Consider the following 20,978-nt stretch of genomic DNA (forward strand, 5'->3'; position numbering starts at 1 on the left):
TGTGTGCCCTGTTTACACTCGTCAATGTCTGGAGGGGAGAGATACACGTCACACACACACACACAATCACAGACGATGATCGCTCCTCAGTTAAGGTAGAGAAGTGTGTGTGCATGTGCGTGTGTGTGTGCGTGTGTGCGTGTGTTTGTGTGTGTGGGAATGTGTGTCCATTTGAGTGTCACAATCGGAGAAGTACATGTGTGCGTGTATGTGTGTGTGTGTGTGTGTGTGTGTGTGTGCGTGTGTGTGTGTGTGTGTGTGTGTGTGTGTGTGTGTCTCTGTGTGTGTATCCTCACCGGTGCAGTGGTGTCCTTCTCCTGTGAAGCCAGGCCGACACTGGCAGTAGTACCCACCCACCGTGTTCACACACTCTGAGCTCTGGCTGCTACACAGAGACATCCCCAACACACACTCATCCATGTCTGACAACACACACACACACACACACACACACACACACACACCATGATGGCGTCATTAATACACGATAACACTCAATATCACTGCATGGCATCCATACAGAACATAATAACACACACAACATCAGATACATACATTGATGCATGCTAATGAGACCATTCTGTCTCACACACACACACACGCACATATACACACACACACTCACACACACACACACACACACACACACGCAACACATACAGATAGGTACTGACCCAAACACATGTACACACACACACACACACACACACTCACACAAAACACACACACACACAGGTACTGACCGACACACAGCTGTCCGTCCCCTGTGAAGCCATCCAGACAGTGACAGGTGGGTCCCCCCCCGGCCAACACACACTGGGCGTTGATGTCACAGCGCTGAGCGGAGCAGTCGTCTTGGTCTGGGCGGGGGGGGGGGGGGGGGGTACATCAACAACATCTAGTTACTCACGTCATATTATTCACTGTGTGCTCTGGGTTCTACATTTACATTTTACATTTTTGGCATTTAGCAGACGCCTTTATCCAAAGCGACTTACAACAAATGCATTTGTCTAAAGTAAGTGAATCAACTATCCATCAATCATAAGGAAAAGTAATATATGCTAGGACCAGGGGCCACTGGCAGTTACCATGCTAGAAGAAGGTAGATTTTTTAAAATTATAGTAGAGAAACTGTACACAGGGGTAGTGGGGATGAGGAGGTATTTAGGAGGGACAGTTAATATGGAGCCTGAAGAGGTGGGTCTTCAATCTACGACGGAGAATAGGTAGTGAAGATAGGTAGTGGAGATAGGTAGTGAAAATAGGTAGTGAAGATAGGTAGTGAAGATAGGTAGTGAAGGTAGTGAAGGTAGGTAGTGAAGATAGGTAGTGAAGGTAGTGAAGGTAGGTAGTGACTCTACAGTCCTGACAGCAGTGGACAGCTCCTGTAGGGATCTACGGCCACAGTGTTTTTACCTGACACCATCTTCTCTGTGAACAGTGTGGGCTCCCTCACTTCCTCCATCTCCTCCTCCTCCTCCTCCTCCTCCTCCTCCTCTCCGTCTGAAGAGAGGACAGGCATGGGGAGGGGCATGCTCTCGTCGTTCAACGTTTTGTTCTTCCGAGTGAACGGGACAGCTGACTGACCGTCACCTGACTCTACAAACCAGGAAGTAAACAGGAAGTAAAGCCTCAAACAGGAAGTGATAGGATACCATGACGCAACATCACCAGCGTCGTCTCCTGAGGGCAGTAAACCGACAAAGGCTTTAAACATAGGCATCTGTGTGTCTGAAGGGAAGCAGCTGGCTGTCAGGCCTTTTTACCTGTTGATCCATATGATGCATTGACTGGTGAGCAGCCATTGCCGTCAGCTGATTGGGCAAAGTGTGAGTGACAGGAGCAGTGGGCGAATCCTAGCCTGCTCTCGCACAGCTGAGTACAGCCCCCATTCCGATGGAGACAAACATCGGCTCCTGGATGAAAGGAAACAACGAGTGTAAATGTTTTTATCATGTGATATCCTCTATACTCCTCTATCTGTCCATCTCTCTCTCTCTCTCTCTTTCTCTATCCCTCACTCTCTCTATCCCTCTCTCTATCCCTAGATATCTCTCACTCTCTCTCTCTCCATTCTTCTTTCTCTATCCCTCTCTCTCTATCCTTCTCTCTCACTTTCTCTCTATCCCTCTCTCTCTCTCTCTCTCTCTCTCTATCTCTCTCTCTATCCCTCTCTCTCTCCCATCTCTCCCTCCCTCCCTCTCTCTCTCGTACCTGGCTTTGCGAGGGGGTGAACAACCACTATGGACGCCGGTTGGACCAAGTCGCCATGGATACGCTCGGCGCTGCGCCCGCTGCGCTTGTTGACGCTCTGCAGCAGCTGATGCTCCCAGTCGGTCATCCACAGGCGCTCCTCGAACACCGCCAGGTCAAAAGGTCGACCTGGACCAATCAGAGCAGACGGTACAAACAGAGGACCTGAGTCACATTGATCTTGTGTGTGTGTGCGCATGTGTGTGCGTATGTGTATGTGTGTGTATGTGTGTTGGTGTGTGCGTGTGTGAGTGTGTGCGACTGTGAGTGCGTGTGTGTGCGTGTGTGTGTGTGTGTATGTGTGTGTGTATGTGTATGTGTGTGTGTGTGTGTGTGTGTTTGTGTGTGTGTGCACGTGCGTGCACATGTGTGTGTGTGTGTGTGTGTGTTTGTGTGTTCCACAGAAGCCTCACCTACTTCGTTCTCTATCAGGACACGGCGGTGGGAGCCGTCCAGCGCCGCCGTCTCAACCACGCCCCTCCCGCGGTCGCACCAGTAGAGCTGGTCGTCCGTGTAGTCCACGGTCAGGCCGCTGGGCTCCACCAGGCTGGCGCTCGCTACGACCGCACGGGCCAGACCCTCCAGGGAGGCGCTCTCCACCACGGGCCTGGTACCCATGTCCGTCCAGAATAACTTCCTGTCCGCGGACACAGAAGAGAAACGGTAAACAATACACTAACCTACACTCTTGGAAAAAAGGCTTCTTAAAGTGTTCATTTGTCCCCATAAGGGAAGTCTTTGTAGAACCCTTTTGAGTTAGATATAGACCTCTTTTGGGTTAGACATAGACCTATTTTGAGTTAGATATAGACCTCTTTTGAGTTCAATGTAGAACTCTTTTCACAGAGGGTTCTAAATGGAACACAAACTGCATGCATGATGTCTTGGTCTGTTCCGACTCAACCACATGTCTTGCTGAAGCGATTGTTAAAAAAAATGAAATTAAATTAAATGTGAACGATTTGTGTTTGATTTAGGATTATATATTTTTATTTTTATCTATTTTATTGTGAAGATACTGTATATGGGGGTAGTGGGGATGAGGAGGTCTTTAGGAGTGGCAGTTAAGTTATAGCCTGAAGAGATGGGTTAAAATCTACGGCGCAAGACAGGTAGTGACTCTGCAGTCCTGACAGACTTGTTCCACCAGTAGAGTGCCAGGACAAAGTCTAACCCTTCTGTTTCTCATTGCTTTCTTATTTTCATGTCTGTTGTTTGAGTGACAGAGATGAGACACAGTGGAGGCGTATCTTACTGGGCCAGGGGATGGACAGCGATGCCTCTGGGCTTCTGGATCTCCTTGTTCAGAATGGTCTCTCTGTCCAGGCCGTCCAGGCTGCTGCGGTCGATAGTGGACAGGCTGGAAGAAGTCAGAGGTCAGGGGTCATGACCTGAACCAGCAGAGACTAGACCTGACCAAACCTGACACAACTAGAGTAGTGGAAGAAAGGAGAGGAGGGGAGGGGAGGAGAGGAGAGGGGAGGGGAGAGGAAGGGAGGGGAGGCGAAGGGAGGGGAAGGGAAGGGAGGGGAGGGGAAGGGGGGGAAGGAGAGGAGAGGAGAGGAGAGGAGAGGAGAGGAGAGGAGAGGAGAGGAGAGGAGAGGAGAGGAGAGGACAGGAGACGAGAGGACAGGAGAGTAGAGGAGAGGAGAGGAGAGGAGAGGAGAGGACTGGAGAGGACAGGAGATGAGAGGACAGGAGAGTAGAGGAGAGGAGAGGACAGGACAGAAGAGGAGAGGAGAGGAGAGGAGAGGAGAGGAGAAGAGAAGAGAGGAGAGGAGAGGAGATTAGAGCAGAGCAGAGCAGCGTAGCGTAGCGTAGAATAGATCAAGTTCCACCTCCTGTCAGTCCAGTAAAGCCTGCGGTTGACCCAGTCCACAGCCAGCCCCTCTGGTGAGTCCAGCCCCCCCGAGACCACCACCTCCCGAGAACCACCGTCTAAATCAACACGCTCAATCTGCTTCAGCACCGTACTGGCAAAGTACACCTGGGAACACACACACACACAGATGCACGTCCACACACACATACACCCATACACCCACACACACACACACACACACACACACACACACACACACACACACACACACACACACACAGAGAATAGCAAACAGTTATAAGAATGCAACGGGACGCATACACACAAGCCAAGCATTTTCAAGAGTCCTGTAGTAACCCAGCGTGGCCAACAGATGTCAGTAGATCTGAATACACACAGGGTCATTCTGCACTGCCGATCTGAAGCTGTAACATTGAGAGCGCTGTTGTCCAATCCCTTACTTTGTTTTGGACCGGGTCGTAGTCCAGAGCGATGACGGTTCCCCTGGGCTCCTCCACCAGGCTGTGGACCCCAGAACCATCCATGTTCACACGCCTCACGTCCACTATGTTAGCAAACAGCAGGTACGGGGGCGGGCCTGGAAGATAATGATAATATGGGGTGATGTAAATAAGAAGAGAGAGAGAGAGAAAGGCAGAGAGAGACAGAGAGAGAGAGAGAGAGAGAGAGAGAGGCAGAGGTAGAGACAGAGACAGAGAGAGAGAGGCAGAGACAAGACAGAGACAGAGACAGACTAAAGGAAATCAGATAAACGTGATTATTTTGTTGTTGTTAATACTAATATTGAAAATATTGAAATCCAAATGAAAACAGAAGCACAAAGATCGGAAAAGTGTTGTGTTTGTGTTTGAGCACGTGTCTCTGTGTGTGTGTGTGTGTGTGTGTGTGTGTGTGTGTGTGTGTGTGTGTGTGAGTGTGTGTGTGTGTGTGTGTGTGTGTGTGTGTGTGCCTGCGTGCCTGCGTGCCTGCGTGCCTGCGTGCCCCTTTGACCTGTACATGGACCAGACTTTCCAGGACAAGTATATCAAATACCAACCACTACTTAGTACGATAACCAGCTTTGGGTACAAATGTAAATTCAGCATACTTGTATTTGGAAGTCTGGGCCATGTATATAAATGCACCATGAGGGGTCTGAGAATTGCTGCAATGTCTAAAAGAAAGGCCAAACAGGTTGCCAAATTTTGCTCTGTCTCAGCTGTTATTGGCAGCTTGGCCGTGTGGAGAAGGAGGTGTTATGTGTACCCTTGAGTGTTCAGTGCTGCTTAGCCCCGAAATATTTGATTCCCTGTTTGTGTAATATAATTTGTGGAACCAAATAAAGTATTCAAATGTGCCTGTGTGCCTGCGTGCCTGCGTGCCTGCGTGTGTGTGTGAGATATGACTGACCTATGGCTGTGCAGCGTTTCCCGTCCTGTTGTAACTGGTAGCCAGGCAGACAGTCACAGTCCCACCTGCCGGGGGTGATGGGGGAACAGCCCTGACTGCAGCCCCCCTTGTCTGCTGACGAACAGCCTGCAGGGGCAACACACAGAGAGAGACTTAGTCCTAACCCTAGTCCTTACCCTAACTCTAACCCTAGCCCTAGCCCTAAACCTAGCTCTAACCCTAGTCCTAACCATAGCTCTAACTCTAACCCTAGCCCTAGCCCTAACCCTGACTCTAACCGTATACCCAGTCTTTAAACAAAAGTTCTAGTTGGTACTTCTTCATTTGTTCTTGTATAGGGAAACCCTTTGAATATCCCTTTTGGGTTGAACCCATAAGGTTCTAAATGGAACCCTAAAGAGTCTACATGGAACCCTAAAGGGCTCTACAAAGGGCTCCCCTACAGGGATGAACTTTGAGAGTGTAATATTGCAACAACAACAAAATGACAACATTAATATTAACAGTAACATTAAACTCTGATCACTCAGAAAAGAAAACTCCACTCTGTAACATGGCTACAGCTTCTCTAGCTGAGGTAGAAATCGGAGGACGGGCTCATTGTAATGCACGGCAAGGAATGAGGAACGGTATCAAACACATTTACAATGAGCCCGTCCTCCGATTTCTACCTCCGCCACTCAGTAACATGAATCAGTATCCTCCAACTGACATCAGACATCAGATCCACAGTCCATGAGTCTTCTTCATAGACCAATACTACCATAACCCTACCTGTGCAGGTCAGCCCGTCTGGTAGTAGTATGGAGCCCACGGCACACACACACACGATCCCCTCGGCGGCGGCAACACACTCATGGCCACACTTGGTCATGTTCCCCACGCAGGGGACAGTCTCTGAGAAGACAAGACCACAGAGAGGTACATTAATATAGAATGTATTATATCATCATATGCCATTTAGCAGACGCTTCAATTGAAAGCGATTTACAGCACAGTGAATGCATATATTTCATAATAGTCCCATCGAGAATCAAATCCGGTTGAATAACATTTTTACAAATGAAGAAATAATGATTGAAATAATATTAGTTTAATTAGTTCTAATATTATATCATATAATAGTGATAGTCCACCATGGTTAGAATTACAGCGGTTTGGGGGGGGGGCTGACCTCCCTAACTAAGACACTTGGACCCCAAAAGAGGTACCTGTAATCGTAATATATAATATACATTACAATATATTTCCCATTAATTCCTGGAAGAATCTTTTAATCGATTTCAGACACCCCTAAAGTGGACCATACCATTTACAACGTAAACTAAAGTAATGTATGCCTAATTCGATATTAGCTTTTATAATAGGCACCCCCTTTGTTTTCATTCAGGAATGCAGGAATTTTTTTGGTGCTAAAAAGTATGTTGAAACTTGCAAGAATTAGAACTTAGAGATGATAATGCAGCCTGTATTTTCTGTCGTTGTCATGCAGGCTTAATAGTGAGCAGGACAGTATGGGTGATAGAGAGTTTTACATGCTGTTGTTTTCAGGAAGCAGACAGGAGGAGGTCAGGAGGACAGTGAGCAGGCAGGACCTAGCAGCAAAGAGGTGAGTTACACATGAGACTGCACTTAAAGATGGATGCCATCATATCAGATATGTCGGCAAATAGGATTTTCAGAAACTGATGGGATGCACAACAATCATACTCTACTGTTCTCAACTACTTGGAATTTTAATAAAGTGTTGTCTACTGATAGTAAAGAAAGCATTACACGGTTGTCTTATATTCATGTGCCCCCCCTGCCCCCCTCCCACACACACATTCTAGTCCTCCAGTAAGTTAGTCTTCTATAGTTGGTAAAGTCATTATACCATGTGTGTGTCCAATGTCTGTCTTATACGCAACTTGTTTTATGTATCTTACTATTTCTGTTGCACCAATTACACCAAAGTAAATTCCTTGTGCTTTGGCGAATAAAAGCGATTCAGATTCTGATTCTGATTGTGTCTTGACAACATAAGAATAGTCTGTATTTTCTGTGGTTGTCATGCAGGCTTAAAACTGAGCAGGATTTTATGTACAGTATGTGCTGTTTTATTTAAATATGATGGATGTGATTTATCATCATCTACCGACTGCAGACATTACATTAAACAAGCAAGATACTGTAAGGATTGTAAGACTTCGGTTCACTGAAGCACGCGCCTGTGCTGTACTGTGTTCCCTTTACACCTGGAGAACACGTTGACCCCCCCCCCCCCCCCCCCCCTCTGCCCTCCCCCACAATGAAGACCAGACCATAATGACATTGTTTGATGCTTCTTCCTAGTCTATTTTTGGCCACATCGCTTCCTGGTTGGCCGTGAGTTGGTATGGCTTGGACAAAGCCAGATGGTTGGAGGAACAACAATCTTCTTAACACCTGCTTGGGTTAAATCCCCGTAGGGAGTCAGAGAGACCTAATCCTGTTCAGACAGGTGAGAGTGTGAGGAGAATTCTGTGCCTCCGCAGTCAAAGACCTGTATGTGTGATGTCATGCTGGCACGCCATGCCACTGTACTCTACTGGACCTTTACGGAAATAGTTAATAAGATTACCAGAGAAGAACAATTTGGTACTCCTGCACTCTGTCTCAGCTTGCCAATAAACACAACCATTAATACAGTACTATCAAAGACTAGTCTTCTAAGTAGGAAGTCTTCTAAGTAGGAAACTCGTTGACTCCTGGTTGACTTGTTTCGTACCTGTATTGTGATAACACTTTTACCTTTTGCATTATCTATTCATTCATTGCTCTTGTGAATCACATTGTGTTGCAATTATGTGCAGTATGTACAAAGGTGCTGTATAAATAAGGTCTAATTCATGCATTGATTGATTGTTTGATCGACTGTGTCTAGTGGATGTTGTTGAGAGAAGATCAATGAGGGCCAGTGTGTTGTCACACCCCAAGTAACCTTGTATAGACCAGGCTTTCCTCGTTTGGAAAGCCTGGTGAAATCCTTTGCAGAAAGTAACTAGAAGAATTGCTGTAGTCTGAGGTATTGTCAGTGATCATGGTTGTAATCTTCTATCCCTTGGCCAAAGGTGTGTTAACCAGCTTAGCAGGCCAATCTGCTGACAGAATATGCCACAGGAACACGCCTTCGAAGATGACAGAGTGTGATGTTGATGAGCATTGGCAACGCATTGGCAACGCCTTCATAGTAGGGGAGGCCCTGTGAATGAAGAGATCCTCAAATGACAGCAGGCTGTCTCTCCTTGTTTCTCTCTCTCTTTCTCTTTCTCTCTCTCTCTTTCTCTCCCTCATTTCTCTCTCTCTCTCACACACAAACGCACACGTGCATGTAAGAATGCATGCTTCAATGTCAAGACTCTCAAAAACATCCAATAACACGCCCCCCCCCCCCTCTCTCTTTCTCTCTCTGTTACTCCTTACACAACCTCTCCACAGCCTTCCCTCTGTGAGACCCGTCAGACAGCCACTAGATGTCTGTGGTTTGACCCAGGTAACCTAACAGAGAGTTAGCACCTAGCCTCTGCGTGTCTGGCCTCGCTGGGGTCAGAGTGAGGCCTAGGGGACCCAAACAGAGCCTTTGATACCTGGTCCCAAAGGACCAGACATTCCCCCCAAATGACCCTTGGGGGACCAACATGTGCGCTAACACCACAGGGGGTGATGCAACACTCAAGCTGTTTGTCACAACATTAGGTTAGTGAGCACACAGCATAATATTGTACAGCAAGGTCCTTCTCTTGAAAGCTAAACAGATGTACCTTCTGTACAACGGTTCAGCGTTAGGCCAAACTACTCCACTGCTGCCAAGGGTTAGTGTTAGGTACCTGTACAACAGCCACAGAGGCAGGTATAGTATAGCAGGCCTGGGGCAGGTAGAGCAGTCTTACCTTGGCAGGTCTTCCTGTCGGGCAGCAGAGCGTAGCCTCCGGGGCAGGAACAGAAGTAGGACCCAGGGATGTTCTCACAGCCCAGGGAGCAGCCGTGGTTCCACAGGGCACACTCGTTCACATCTAGGACATAGACAAACAACACATTGAGCTTGATAGGAGCCTATTGTCTGTTTCTGAGGTACATTATAAAACCACCTATTTTACATGGGATAGTTGCTAAGAAATATGGCATTTCTTACAGTGGAAAATATTGATTCTATTGGACAAAATGGTGGATAGCCTACCGTCACAATGGTTGCCATGTTTGTTGAGGGTAAAGCCTTCACTGCACTGGCAGACGCCCTGCTCTGCTGGGTTGGAGCACACGTTCACACAGTCTCCTGCGTCACCGTCACACCCTGCATGGAGAAGGTAGTGTGACAGTAGTTCATACTTTAGCATCACATAATCTACTGACGTGACGTCATGGAGACATCGGTCTACGGCAATTCGTAAGGCCAACCAAACATCCACTACAATGAATGGTCCAGTGTGTAGTTTTGAGCTTTAAAATACTGCCAATATAGCCACAGTAAATTGGTAGAGGTAAACAAATGAGATGACACATGATAAAGAATGTTGTCGAGGTCAAGCACTGGCCTTTACATACCTATTACGTATGTTTTGTTTGGATATATGGTATATGATATATAATATGTATCACATATTTTCGGCCATTAGAAAACATAGCATACTGCATGGTTCGGTTTATGAGTTCTGACCCCCTAATTAAGACTTGGACCCCCCCAAAAGAGGTAAAAACAGGTCCAGGGGGGTCGAAAAATGTATATATCATGCAAATATTTATATAGCACACACCTGCACTGTACTGTGTTCCTTTTCTGCCCTCCAAAAATAAAAAAATCCTGCACAGATATATATTGATAGCGCTATTTTCACTAAATATATCTCTAAATATCTCATATCTATGTTTACCAATAGCACCCCACCACCACCATTGTGTAGTTCGCAGTCTGGCATACTGTATGTACTTTTAAAAAATGTTCAGTGTATATCAACGTTCAAACTACATGATGCACCTTTAAATATGAACAAAACAGAAAATGCTTTAGCGGAATGAACTCTGACCTGGTAGGACAGGCACAGCGTCTGCCATTGGCTGGTTGAGGGGATGTACCACCTTCATGTCGATAGGGGGGTGCGCCAGTCTCTTCAGATTGACATTCTCTGCCTCCTCCCCAGTGTACTTATTGACATGCCGTATGGCCTGTGATGTCACATCCGTGTAATAGACGTGTTCCAGGAACACAGACACCCCTGTGTGATACCTGGCAACAGAACAAAGGAACCGTGGTGAACCCAGATATGACGAGGAGATGAAGTTGTGCCAAATCGGAGGACGGGATTATTGCAATGCGTGGAATGGAATCAGGAATGGTATCCTCATTCCATTCCATGTGTTACATATAATCCCGTCCTCCGATTTCTACCTCCATCGTCCCCCACTCAGCTGTGTTTTCCAGATAGATGGATACAAATATGAAAGAAACAAAAATTCCCATTTTGACCTGTAATCAAGCTTTAATACTGAGAAGTTGACTGTATGATTGTTAACACCCTCCTGTGTGTTTCTAACAAACTTTCCATTGATAGCTATGATGACAGGACACATACAGAGAGTCCTAAGCTAAACAAAATATCTCCCATATTCTTCCTACCATAGCTCCTGATCAATGACATTGATGACATCTTCCATATTCCTGTTATCGTAGCGACTGTTCAATAACATCGATGACATCTTCCATATTTTTACATTTACATTTTTGACATTTAGCACTTAATCCAAAGCGACTTACAACAAATACATGTGTCTAAGTGAATGATGATCCACCAGTCAAAGCAGGACAAAGTAATCTATGCCCAGGCCTGGGGCCATTGGCAGTCGTTATGCTAGAAGAATGAAGATTTGTTTTTGTTTCAGGAAACAGTACAGGGGGGTAGTCGATGTTCCATATTCTTATTACCGTAGCGTCTGATCGATAACGTTGATCACGTTCCCGTTGTAGTCACAGGAGCCGATGGCACTGTGTCCCTCCGGGCTGAACTGGACCCAGAACAGCCTCTTGTCGGTCCGGTCCACGGCCAGCGCTCCCAGCCTCTCAGGCAGCTTCAGCACCGTCGTGGTCGTCTCTCCCCCCGCCTCTGACCTCTGGATGCTGGGGGTCACTCCGTCAGACAGCCAGAACAGATACCTTGGGGTGTAAATGTAGGGGTGATGATGCTGGGGGTCAGCCTGTCACAGAGCCAGAACAGATACCTGGGAGGTACATGACATGTAAAAAAATGACTTTGGGGGCAGCTGTGGTGCAGGAGGAAGAGCCGGTGTCTAATGATCACAAGGTCTGCAGATCGGTGGTTCAAACCCCAGCTGGCTACATGTCGAGCTGTCCTTGGGCAAGACACTGAACCCCAAATTGCTCCCAATGAGCAGGCTGGCGCCTTGCATGGAAGCTTGCCGCCATTGGTGTATGAATGTATGTGTGAATGGGTGACTGAGAGGCCATTGTAAAGCGCTTTGGAATAAGGCACTATATAATATATAATCCATTTACCATTTACTTTGTCAACTTCTGAAATTAACTGAAATGGCCGCTAAAGTGAAGCAACCGTCCGAAGGCCAAAATGGCTACCTTTGTCTGTGAGCAGAGAGCAGAGGTATGTGAGAGGCAGCCAGTGAGATAGCACCTATGTGCTAGCCGTGTTAGGGAGGGGGGGGGACGTCTACGGGGCCAGCATTTGTAGTAACACACAAACAAGATGGCGGGAAGACGGACGCTGAGAAACGGCTTTGGAATGTCTGTCCTTTGTGCGTTGTTTGGTCTTACTCATACTTGCTTGAAAACATTCAGAGACACGTGAAGAGCTGAAAGATGGATGGATGGATGGATGGAGAGAGAGAACAATAGATAGATGGATTCGATAGCTATCTAGATAGATAGACAGTAGACAGATAGATACTAGATAGATAGGAAGACAGACAGACAGACAGGCAGACAGACAGTAGATAGATAGACAGTTAACAGATATATACTAGATAGATAGGAAGACAGACAGACAGACAGACAGACAGACAGACAGACAGACAGACAGATAGATAGTCAAAGCATTACCTGTCAATTGGGTCAACTGCTATGGAGCTTGGCTCAGATAAGTGCCTTAAAAGAGTCTTCTCATATTTTCCATTGGTATCCACTCGTTTGATAGTTCCCCTCTCCACATTGGTCCAGATCACAAAGTTCTGGATCCAGTCGATGGCCAAGCCCGAGATGCCCTTCCCAGATGAGTAAACTTTCTGAGAAATGTAAAGGTGATGGTCAAATTAACTACTCTAGATAGGTACTGTGGAGGCTGGTTGAGGTAGAAAGGAGGAGGGGCTCATTGTAATGCATGGGATGGAATACAGAATGGTATTAAACCATCTAATCTGTTTTATTTTAGCCTATTATTCAATTGTCACTTTATTTTGTTGTTGTTGTTTTGTGGTCTGAGCTGCTGTAACGCCTGAATTTCCCCTCTGGGATCAATAAAGTATCTATCTATCTATCTAAACATGCCATTGTATTCCATGCATTACAATGAGCCGTGCTCTGATTTCTACCTCCACCAGTCTCCCCTAATAGGTACTGTATCTCTCAAAATGATTTGCCATAAGGTGGACGCGTTTCTGCTTGATCAGACATCAACTAAAACAACCTTTCAGGTCCTGTATTACAGATAGATAGATAGATAGGTATTTTATTGATCCCAGCGGGGAAATTAAAGCATTACAGCAGCTCACACCAACACCAACAACAACAACAACAAAATAAAGTGAAAATAGAATAATAAAATAAAACAGATCTGAAACAGTATATACAGAAACATTCTATACATTATGCACAAGCACCTGTCTGTGTTTCCCGTCCATGGCGGCTTTGTAGATGACCCCGGTGTGTGCGTCCGCCCAGTAGACCTTCCCCTCTCTGTAGTGGTAGTCCAGCAGGATGGCCTTCCCCACTCCGGCCACCACCCTGCGCTGGTTTCGCCCGTCCAGGTCCATCCGGTGGATGGACTTACCATGGCCGAAGATCACATAGGGCTCTGGAGCTGCCCAGAGGGAACAGAACAGGGTCACATTGGGCTCTGGAGGGTCAGATAGGTCATTATCATTGGTCATACTGTAGATAGTCTTGTTACCGTACTAGGCACTTATGCCCAACCATAAAAGGTCTGGTGGACCAACGCATCAAACTTGGCCTTCATTAAGCCAATAGAAAGAGCCTTCTGTTGTATGCCTCACAGGCAGCCCGGTGATTCGTTTAAATCAAATAATAACAAATACTTCACTAAGTAAATAAACTAAGTAACTTTAACTGAGTAAATTCACTCCCACTAAGGCCAGGTTTGAGTTGTTGTTATTCCAGGCGTATACAATAGCCTGAGGATGAGGTTTACTGTAGACATCTGATGTCTGTCTATCTATCTATCTACCCATCCATCTATCCATCCATCTATCTGTCCATCTAATCCTGTAGATAACCTATGTTCTTTGAAGAAACCTTAACATCTAGACGTCATATTTGAGGTGATTACACCTGCGAGAGAATCATCGGTCTCAATGTGTCACCATGGATAAATAAATCACAAAAGGATAAAAGGATAACCTCCATAATAACCTTCATTTCTTTGGCACAGTAGTCCTTTTGATCAGAGACACCGTGCTAAAATCAATACCGAACAACAGAAGACACTGTCATTGTGGAAAGCTTGAAAGAGATAGTCGTTCATCACTCACTCTATCTCTTGGTCTGACCACAACTGAAAGAAACCCAAAGCTGAAGACGTTACAAACAAAGTCCAAAACGTTGAATGTGGCGCTTCAATGGCGGCCGGCTTCTCACTGTGTGCAGCTCAGTGCTGATGTCATTGTTGAATATGTCAAATCGATGTTGCTGGCTGCCAGGCCTATTCATCCCTCTAATGGGGTGAAGTTCAAGTCGGTCTTGGCTGCTTTCGAGTCAAACACTTGTCTCTTAGCAACATGTTCCTTCACGCCCGCCTTTCACATGTGAATGAAGTGGCCTTGTCAGGGGCAGATGGCGGTTTTATGATCTTTGAGGTCTTCATGTGATCTTCATCTGCAGGCAGAGAGAACGTCAGGGGAGGCTGGTGGAGGTAGAAATTATTTCACTGTTCGAACACAGATTTTTCACCAATTTTGCTTAAAAAGGGGAAGGTTGGAGATCGGTCTAAAGGAGGGGTTTCATTACGGCAGTTTTAAGTGCAGATTTGAACCTACTTGTAAGCAGCAGGGGAGGCTGGTGGAGGTAGAAATCGGAGGATGGGCTCATTGTAATGAATGGAATGGAATCTCATGAACCCGTCCTCCAATTTCTACCTCCACCAGCGTCCCCTGATATAATTCATAACTCTGATTCTTATATCTAGCAGCCAAACCATAACAAAAGAAAATAACAAACATGAAGAGTCAAAAGCAGGTCACCAACGCCTGACCTTTGACCTGCAACAACACTCTATAGTCAGACATGTCAACACACACAGATGCAATAACACCATCATCTGAATCCATGGACACAGCTTACAAGGGCAGAGGAATGAGGAGGACAATGAACCTATCTGCTGAGGGCTGACAAACACCCAGTCATCGATGTGTGTGTGTGTGTCTCTGTCTGTGTGTGCCTCTGTCTCTGTGTCTGTCTGTTTGTGTGTGTGTGTGTGTGTGTGTGTGTGTGTGTGTGTGTGTGTGTGTGTGTGTGTGTGTGTGTGCGTGTGTGCGCGTTAGTGTGATAGCGCTTCATGATGATCGGTTGTGAACCCACAGAAAACAGGTCAGAGATGTGTTGCTAGGATACGTCATGCAGACCAAATCAATGTTCTCTCAGCGAGGATTCTGATTTACCACAGGGGGAAAAAGTCCCTTGACGTGGGGTTCTTAGAATGTCGATGTGGGGTACTTCTTATAACCTCAAGAACCTTCTAATGTTAGCATGTCTTCAAACAGGTAAACCATCTTCCTAATTCCAGGAAAACTGAGCGGTGATTGTTCGACCTGATTTTCAAACAGGCAACAGTACCACAGACACAGACATTTACCTTACATTTTTGGCATTTAGCAGACACCTTTATCCAAAGCGACTCACAACAAATACATTTATTTAAGTAAGTGAATCATCTATCCATCAGTCATCGCAAGATAATCTAATCTATGCTCGGGCCATTGGCAGTCAAAATGCTAGAAGAAGGAAGAATTAAGTTACGTTTTTTACATACAGAACAACAGGGTTAGGGTTAGGGTTAGAAGGCTAGGGCTGAAGAAGAATGTTTTATTTGCCATGCAATCAACTTGTCAGTCAATTGTTGGAATTTTAGATTTTTTGCTCTAGGCACAGGGTCAGTGATAGTCGGAGGAATTGGAGCTGGAGGTGGGGGTGGGCGTGGGGGTGGGGGTGGCGTGACCAGATCAGATCAGAGGGGATCACCTTTCTCTCCAGGGGAGATCACCCTCCCCTGGGCATCAGTGAGAACAACCCTCCTCTTAATCCTCCAGTGATAACAGCTTCCTGCCAACCAGCTGCACACGTGAGGCACATGCACGCAAGTTCACACATGCTGTACACACGCAGGCATGCACATGCACACACACACACACACACACACACACATATTCTGTATACATGTAGGCATGCACACACACTCACACACACATATACACATACATATACACACACACACACGCACATATATAGATATAGATATATACATACATATTATACACACACATATAGATATAGATACACACACACACACACACATATATATATATATATATATAGCACGGCTTGTGGCCCTTTCAAGTCATGGGGTATGACTTCATCAAATAACATTACCTTTGTTTGGGTGCAGTTTGATTACAGCAACAATGCTGTCGAAGCTGCATGATATTAAAGTATGTCATAAAAATCTAAATTTACACACACACACACAGAAAATCCATCAAATACGTCAAAACACAAAATACATCATTGTCCTTCCAGAATGAGCAGTACATGTCCTGGTTCCTCCCCAGTTCCCTCCATCATCCACCGGTCCACCAGTTTGGACCGGTGCTGGACAGGTGTGAACAGTGAACGGGACAACCGATACAGGGGACCAGGTCAAGGGACTGGGTCAACCCACCCATACAGAACACTAGAGCGACCGGGTCAACTCACCGATACAGAACTCTAGAGGGGCTGGGTCAACTCACCCGTACAGAACTCTAGAGGGACCAAGTCAAGGGACTGGGTCAACTCACCCATACAGAGCTCTAGAGGGACTGGGTCAACTCACCCATACAGAACTCTAGAGGGACCAGGTCAAGGGACTGGGTCAACTCACCCATACAGAACTCTAGAGCGACTGGGTCAACTCACCCATACAGAACAACCCACCCATACAAAACACTATTGGGACTGGGTCAAGAGACCGAGTCAACTCACCCACGCAGGTCCCATTGTCCCCGACGCCCGAGAGGTTCCCTTGCCAACATACTCTCCCAGGGGCCGACGAGGCTCCCTCAACGCTCTGCGCCGTCAAACACGCCAGCACTGCCGCGACCGCCGTCGCTACCCACATAATCCTGCGCTCTGTCGCTGTCCCGTGAGGAGCCGCCGCCAACGTTCAAACGTTCACCGGCGCTCGCCCTCAGGCATTCCCACCCTCAGAGCGGGCGCACGAGAATCCCCCGAGACTCTGCAGCGGTCGCCGTTGGCCTGTGGGCATCCTATCCTCCAAGGCCTTGCGGCGTAGAGAGGACGAAGAGGCGGAGGAGGAGAAGGAGGAAGAGGAGGAGGTTTACACCCCCCCCCAAAAAGAAAAGAGAGAGGTGGAAAAAAATAAAATAAAAAGAGGTGGGAAAACAACCAGGGCCTGTTGAGGGAGAGATAGAAGAGGAGGAGGAGGAGGAGGAGGAAGATGAGGGTGGAGGTGGAGGTGGAGGGAAGGGGAGCCGCTTGCTGGTGGAGGTTTTCTGCCTCAGACCTGAGGGTCTGTGTGGGAGACTCTGTGGGTGCTGCCGCTCCTCTCTCTGGCCCCCGGGTTGCTTGGCTGTTTTGGAAGCAAAGTATGAAATTCCTGACACCCCCGTGGTAAATGTTACACTTCCCGGGCCGCGATGGGAGCAGGAGGAGGGTTTTCCCTGCTGCACAGGAGTCGCCGTCTGGAGCAGAATGCCGAATATGCCGAAGTAATGATACTGACAGAGTCTGCAAAGAAGACGTCTCTCTCCCAGCGAGTACTCACCCTCCTCACCCCACCCCCTTACCTCTTTCCCCTGCCCCCTTTGTGTGTGTGTGTGTGTGTGTGTGTGTGTGTGTGTGTGTGTGTGTGTGTGTCTGTCTGTGTTTGTGTGTGTCTGTGTGTGTGAGTGTGTGTGTGTGTGTGTGTGAGAGAAAGAGAGAGAGACAGAGAGAGACAGACAGAGACAGAGGGAGACACAGAGAGAGAGGGAGGGAGAGAGAGAGGGAGAGAGAAAGGGAGAGAACTCTAATAGACCTTTGCCTCTATTGTGGATAAGATGACCTCTGACTCCCTTGCCGTTCTCTCACAGACACACACACACACGCACACACACACAAAGGGGCATTGTGTGTATGTGCGTGACTGTGTATGTGTATTTGTTTATTTGTGTGTGTTTGTGTGTGAGTGTGTGTGTGTCTGTCTGTCTCCGTCTCGGGAGTCTCCATATTCCCTGAGTGAATCAGCCTGGGTGAGTAATACCGCTGGAACGAAGGGGAGGAGAGGAGGAGGAGAGGAGAGGAGGAGGAAAGGAGAGGAGGAGAGAGTCTCTCTCAGTGGCCTACTTGTTTTCTGTTGACTCAAGAGAACAAGTGCCAGTGTCCACCGAGCCTAAAGCCCCATTCATACCCAGGATGTCTGGCATATTGTAATCAGCCCTGTCACAAGTGACCGTGTCTGCCCCTGTCTGTCATTGTCTTTTTAAACAATTTTTGCTTATATAGTGTTGTTTATTACATTGTTGTTGTTTTTTCTTACTATATTGTTGTTTGTATCTTTATGTCTTATGCACCAACCACACCAAGTCAATTTCCTGTATATGCGAATATACTTGGCAATAAAAATAATTCAGAATTCTGATTCTGATGTCAGTAGCTGGTGGGGGTGTCCCAGCACCATTGGAGGCTGGTGGAGGTAGAACAACAGCGGAGGCCGTCGGAGGATGAAAATCGGAGGACGGGGCTCATCGTAACACGTGGAACAGAATGAGGAACAGAACGTGGTGGCCGTGGCGCAGGAGGTAGAGCCAGCGTCTAATGATCGCAACATCGGTAGTTCGATCCCCAGCTGGCCACATGTCGAAGTGTCCTTGGGCAAGACACTGAACCCCAAATTGCTCCCAATGAGCGGGCCGGTGCCTTGCATGGTAGCTTGCTCCCATTGGTGTGTGAATGGGTGTGTGAATGGGTGAATGAGAGGCCATTGTAAAGCGCTTTGGAATAGTCAGTCTATATACCATTTAACAGAACGCGCTTCACACCGTTCCTCATCCTTGTTCCATGTGTTCCGATGAGCCCCTGGATCACTGCAGTCCAGCCGGCTCTAAGTCCAATTGCCCAAATTTCGTTGTTTGGTACCTGTACTATATCAATGACAATAAAGACCATTCATTCATTCAAGTCCTGACCTCGCCCCTGTCTGTATATAACTCACTGTACATATATCTGTGGACATATCTTTATGGCTTGCACTATGCACTATTGCACTATTGCATCTGGCTAGATGCCAAATGCATTTTGTTGTCACTGTACTTGTACTATGCCAATGACAATTAAATTGAGTCTTGAATCTGAATCTGAAGTCAAATTCAGACAAATAGTGTCATGGCTGTCAGTCGCATCTAAGAGGACAGTCGTAGAGCGCAGGTGTCGACTTGGTGCAGTTGAATGTTGATACGTTTACAGAGATACATTAAGAGGTACGTTGCCGCCTTCACTTCATGTACATTAAACCCACCCTCCCCTCCCCCCTGTTCCCTCCTAATAAAAGAGAGGATATTCCATATTGCGTAACGCCCTGGTCCATCCCTTCTGTTTGTTAAACAAGCCCCAGGGCGTCGTCATGCCAACAGAACAGCTGTTGTCAGTTCTGGGGCAATCGGGTCGGGGCACCGCCCAGACAGCCGCAGCTGGTGGGGCACCGGCATGGGTATCCATGGGAACTGGTCGGCCCGGATCGGCCCGTGTGACTACGATTTACGGCCACACCCGCGGCGCCGTGACCCATCGATTCAGGCCGCTCACCGCCGCGACACACAGGACAATGAGGCTGTATAGTGAGGGAGCAGGAACACACACACGGGTTGGGGGTGTGTGTGGGGGGTGTGGTGGGGGGGTTAGGTGTGTGTGTGTGTGAATGGAAACACACATTGACATGCACACACTGGCATAGCAGAGTAAAAATGTGTTGGGGGAGAGAGAGAGAGAGAGGGAGGGGTAGGGAGGGAGCCAGGGAGAGAGAGAGAGAGTTGTACATGCACCTGTTGCTCAAGTGACGACAGAGCACGAAACCCATTTCTCATGGAAAGAGACTGCAGATTATCACTCCAGGAACTGGTCTGCTATCAAAACGGTTCCCTTGCTATCAAAACTGTATGCTTTAACATGGATAAAATGACAAGTGAAACGTCTTGTTTTAAAGTTTCAACAAATGTTTCTTTTATTAAAAAGAGAAGTATAATTCCAAGTATGTGCAAATATATACAGTACATCACTGTTAAACAATCGGTGGCAGTATTTTGGGGAGTGTTAAATGTTCTACTTACTTATTTTGTATTTACATTTTTGGCATTTAGCAGACGCCTTTATCCAAAGCGACTTACAACAAATACATTTGTCTATGTAAGTGAATCATCTATCCATCAAACATCATAAGAAAAAGAAATCTATGCTAGGACCAGGGGCCATTGGCAGTCACACTGCTAGAATGCTAGGATTTTCTTTTTCTTTTTAAAAATAATTTATTTACAGTAGACAAACTGTACAGGGGGTAGTGGGGATGAGGGGGTCTTTAGGAGGGACAGTTAAGGTGTAGCCTGAAGAGATGGGTCTTCAATCTATGGTGGAAGACAGGTAGTGACTCTGCAGTCCTACTTCACAAGAGAATGGACAAAATATTATTATGTTTTAGTAAGGCAACAATTTACCAGTGCTTGTTTCATTGAAACCAGAAAGCATTTTTTTCTAATCATGAAGGGCTCATATTCATATGATATTCATGTCAACTAATGTAATATCTGATATTTCCAATTTCCGACAGTTTTCTGTTGCACAAATAAGTTCATGCATGAAGACTGTAGTGAATATAATGAGAGATTTTCTAACATAGGGCCCAGCCTCAATGACTGATTTACAATTTACAAAAATGTAAGGCCCCAACGTTCATTGGTTGATGAATCTGTCAATCATTGAGCTTTAACAAAAAACGTTCTTCCATCCAAAAAGATCTCCATAGTTCTCACA

General features: G+C 46.7%; 1 protein-coding gene across 1 annotated transcript in view; it reads right to left on the bottom strand.

Moving 5' to 3' along the window:
• The window catches only part of egf (epidermal growth factor), a gene marked incomplete at both ends in the record, with an annotated part of 22,366 nt that extends 5,290 nt beyond the window's left edge, over nucleotides 1-17,076 (bottom strand). The window contains 19 exons of the mRNA XM_080526970.1: nucleotides 1-28; nucleotides 297-422; nucleotides 744-860; nucleotides 1,420-1,602; nucleotides 1,770-1,919; nucleotides 2,218-2,385; nucleotides 2,670-2,893; nucleotides 3,512-3,616; nucleotides 4,095-4,243; nucleotides 4,540-4,676; nucleotides 5,489-5,614; nucleotides 6,263-6,385; nucleotides 9,400-9,522; nucleotides 9,687-9,800; nucleotides 10,531-10,730; nucleotides 11,427-11,654; nucleotides 12,573-12,754; nucleotides 13,349-13,548; nucleotides 16,941-17,076. The exon at nucleotides 1-28 is cut by the window's left edge and continues 95 nt beyond it. Coding sequence (XP_080383096.1) covers nucleotides 1-28; nucleotides 297-422; nucleotides 744-860; nucleotides 1,420-1,602; nucleotides 1,770-1,919; nucleotides 2,218-2,385; nucleotides 2,670-2,893; nucleotides 3,512-3,616; nucleotides 4,095-4,243; nucleotides 4,540-4,676; nucleotides 5,489-5,614; nucleotides 6,263-6,385; nucleotides 9,400-9,522; nucleotides 9,687-9,800; nucleotides 10,531-10,730; nucleotides 11,427-11,654; nucleotides 12,573-12,754; nucleotides 13,349-13,548; nucleotides 16,941-17,076 — 2,819 coding nt within the window. The remainder of the gene's footprint in view (nucleotides 29-296; nucleotides 423-743; nucleotides 861-1,419; nucleotides 1,603-1,769; nucleotides 1,920-2,217; nucleotides 2,386-2,669; nucleotides 2,894-3,511; nucleotides 3,617-4,094; nucleotides 4,244-4,539; nucleotides 4,677-5,488; nucleotides 5,615-6,262; nucleotides 6,386-9,399; nucleotides 9,523-9,686; nucleotides 9,801-10,530; nucleotides 10,731-11,426; nucleotides 11,655-12,572; nucleotides 12,755-13,348; nucleotides 13,549-16,940) is intronic.
• Nucleotides 17,077-20,978: the final 3,902 nt, after the last annotated feature.

The sequence above is a fragment of the Nansenia antarctica genome (genome assembly GCF_963989245.1).
Source record: "Nansenia antarctica genome assembly, chromosome: 3".
Lineage (NCBI taxonomy): Eukaryota > Metazoa > Chordata > Actinopteri > Argentiniformes > Microstomatidae > Nansenia > Nansenia antarctica.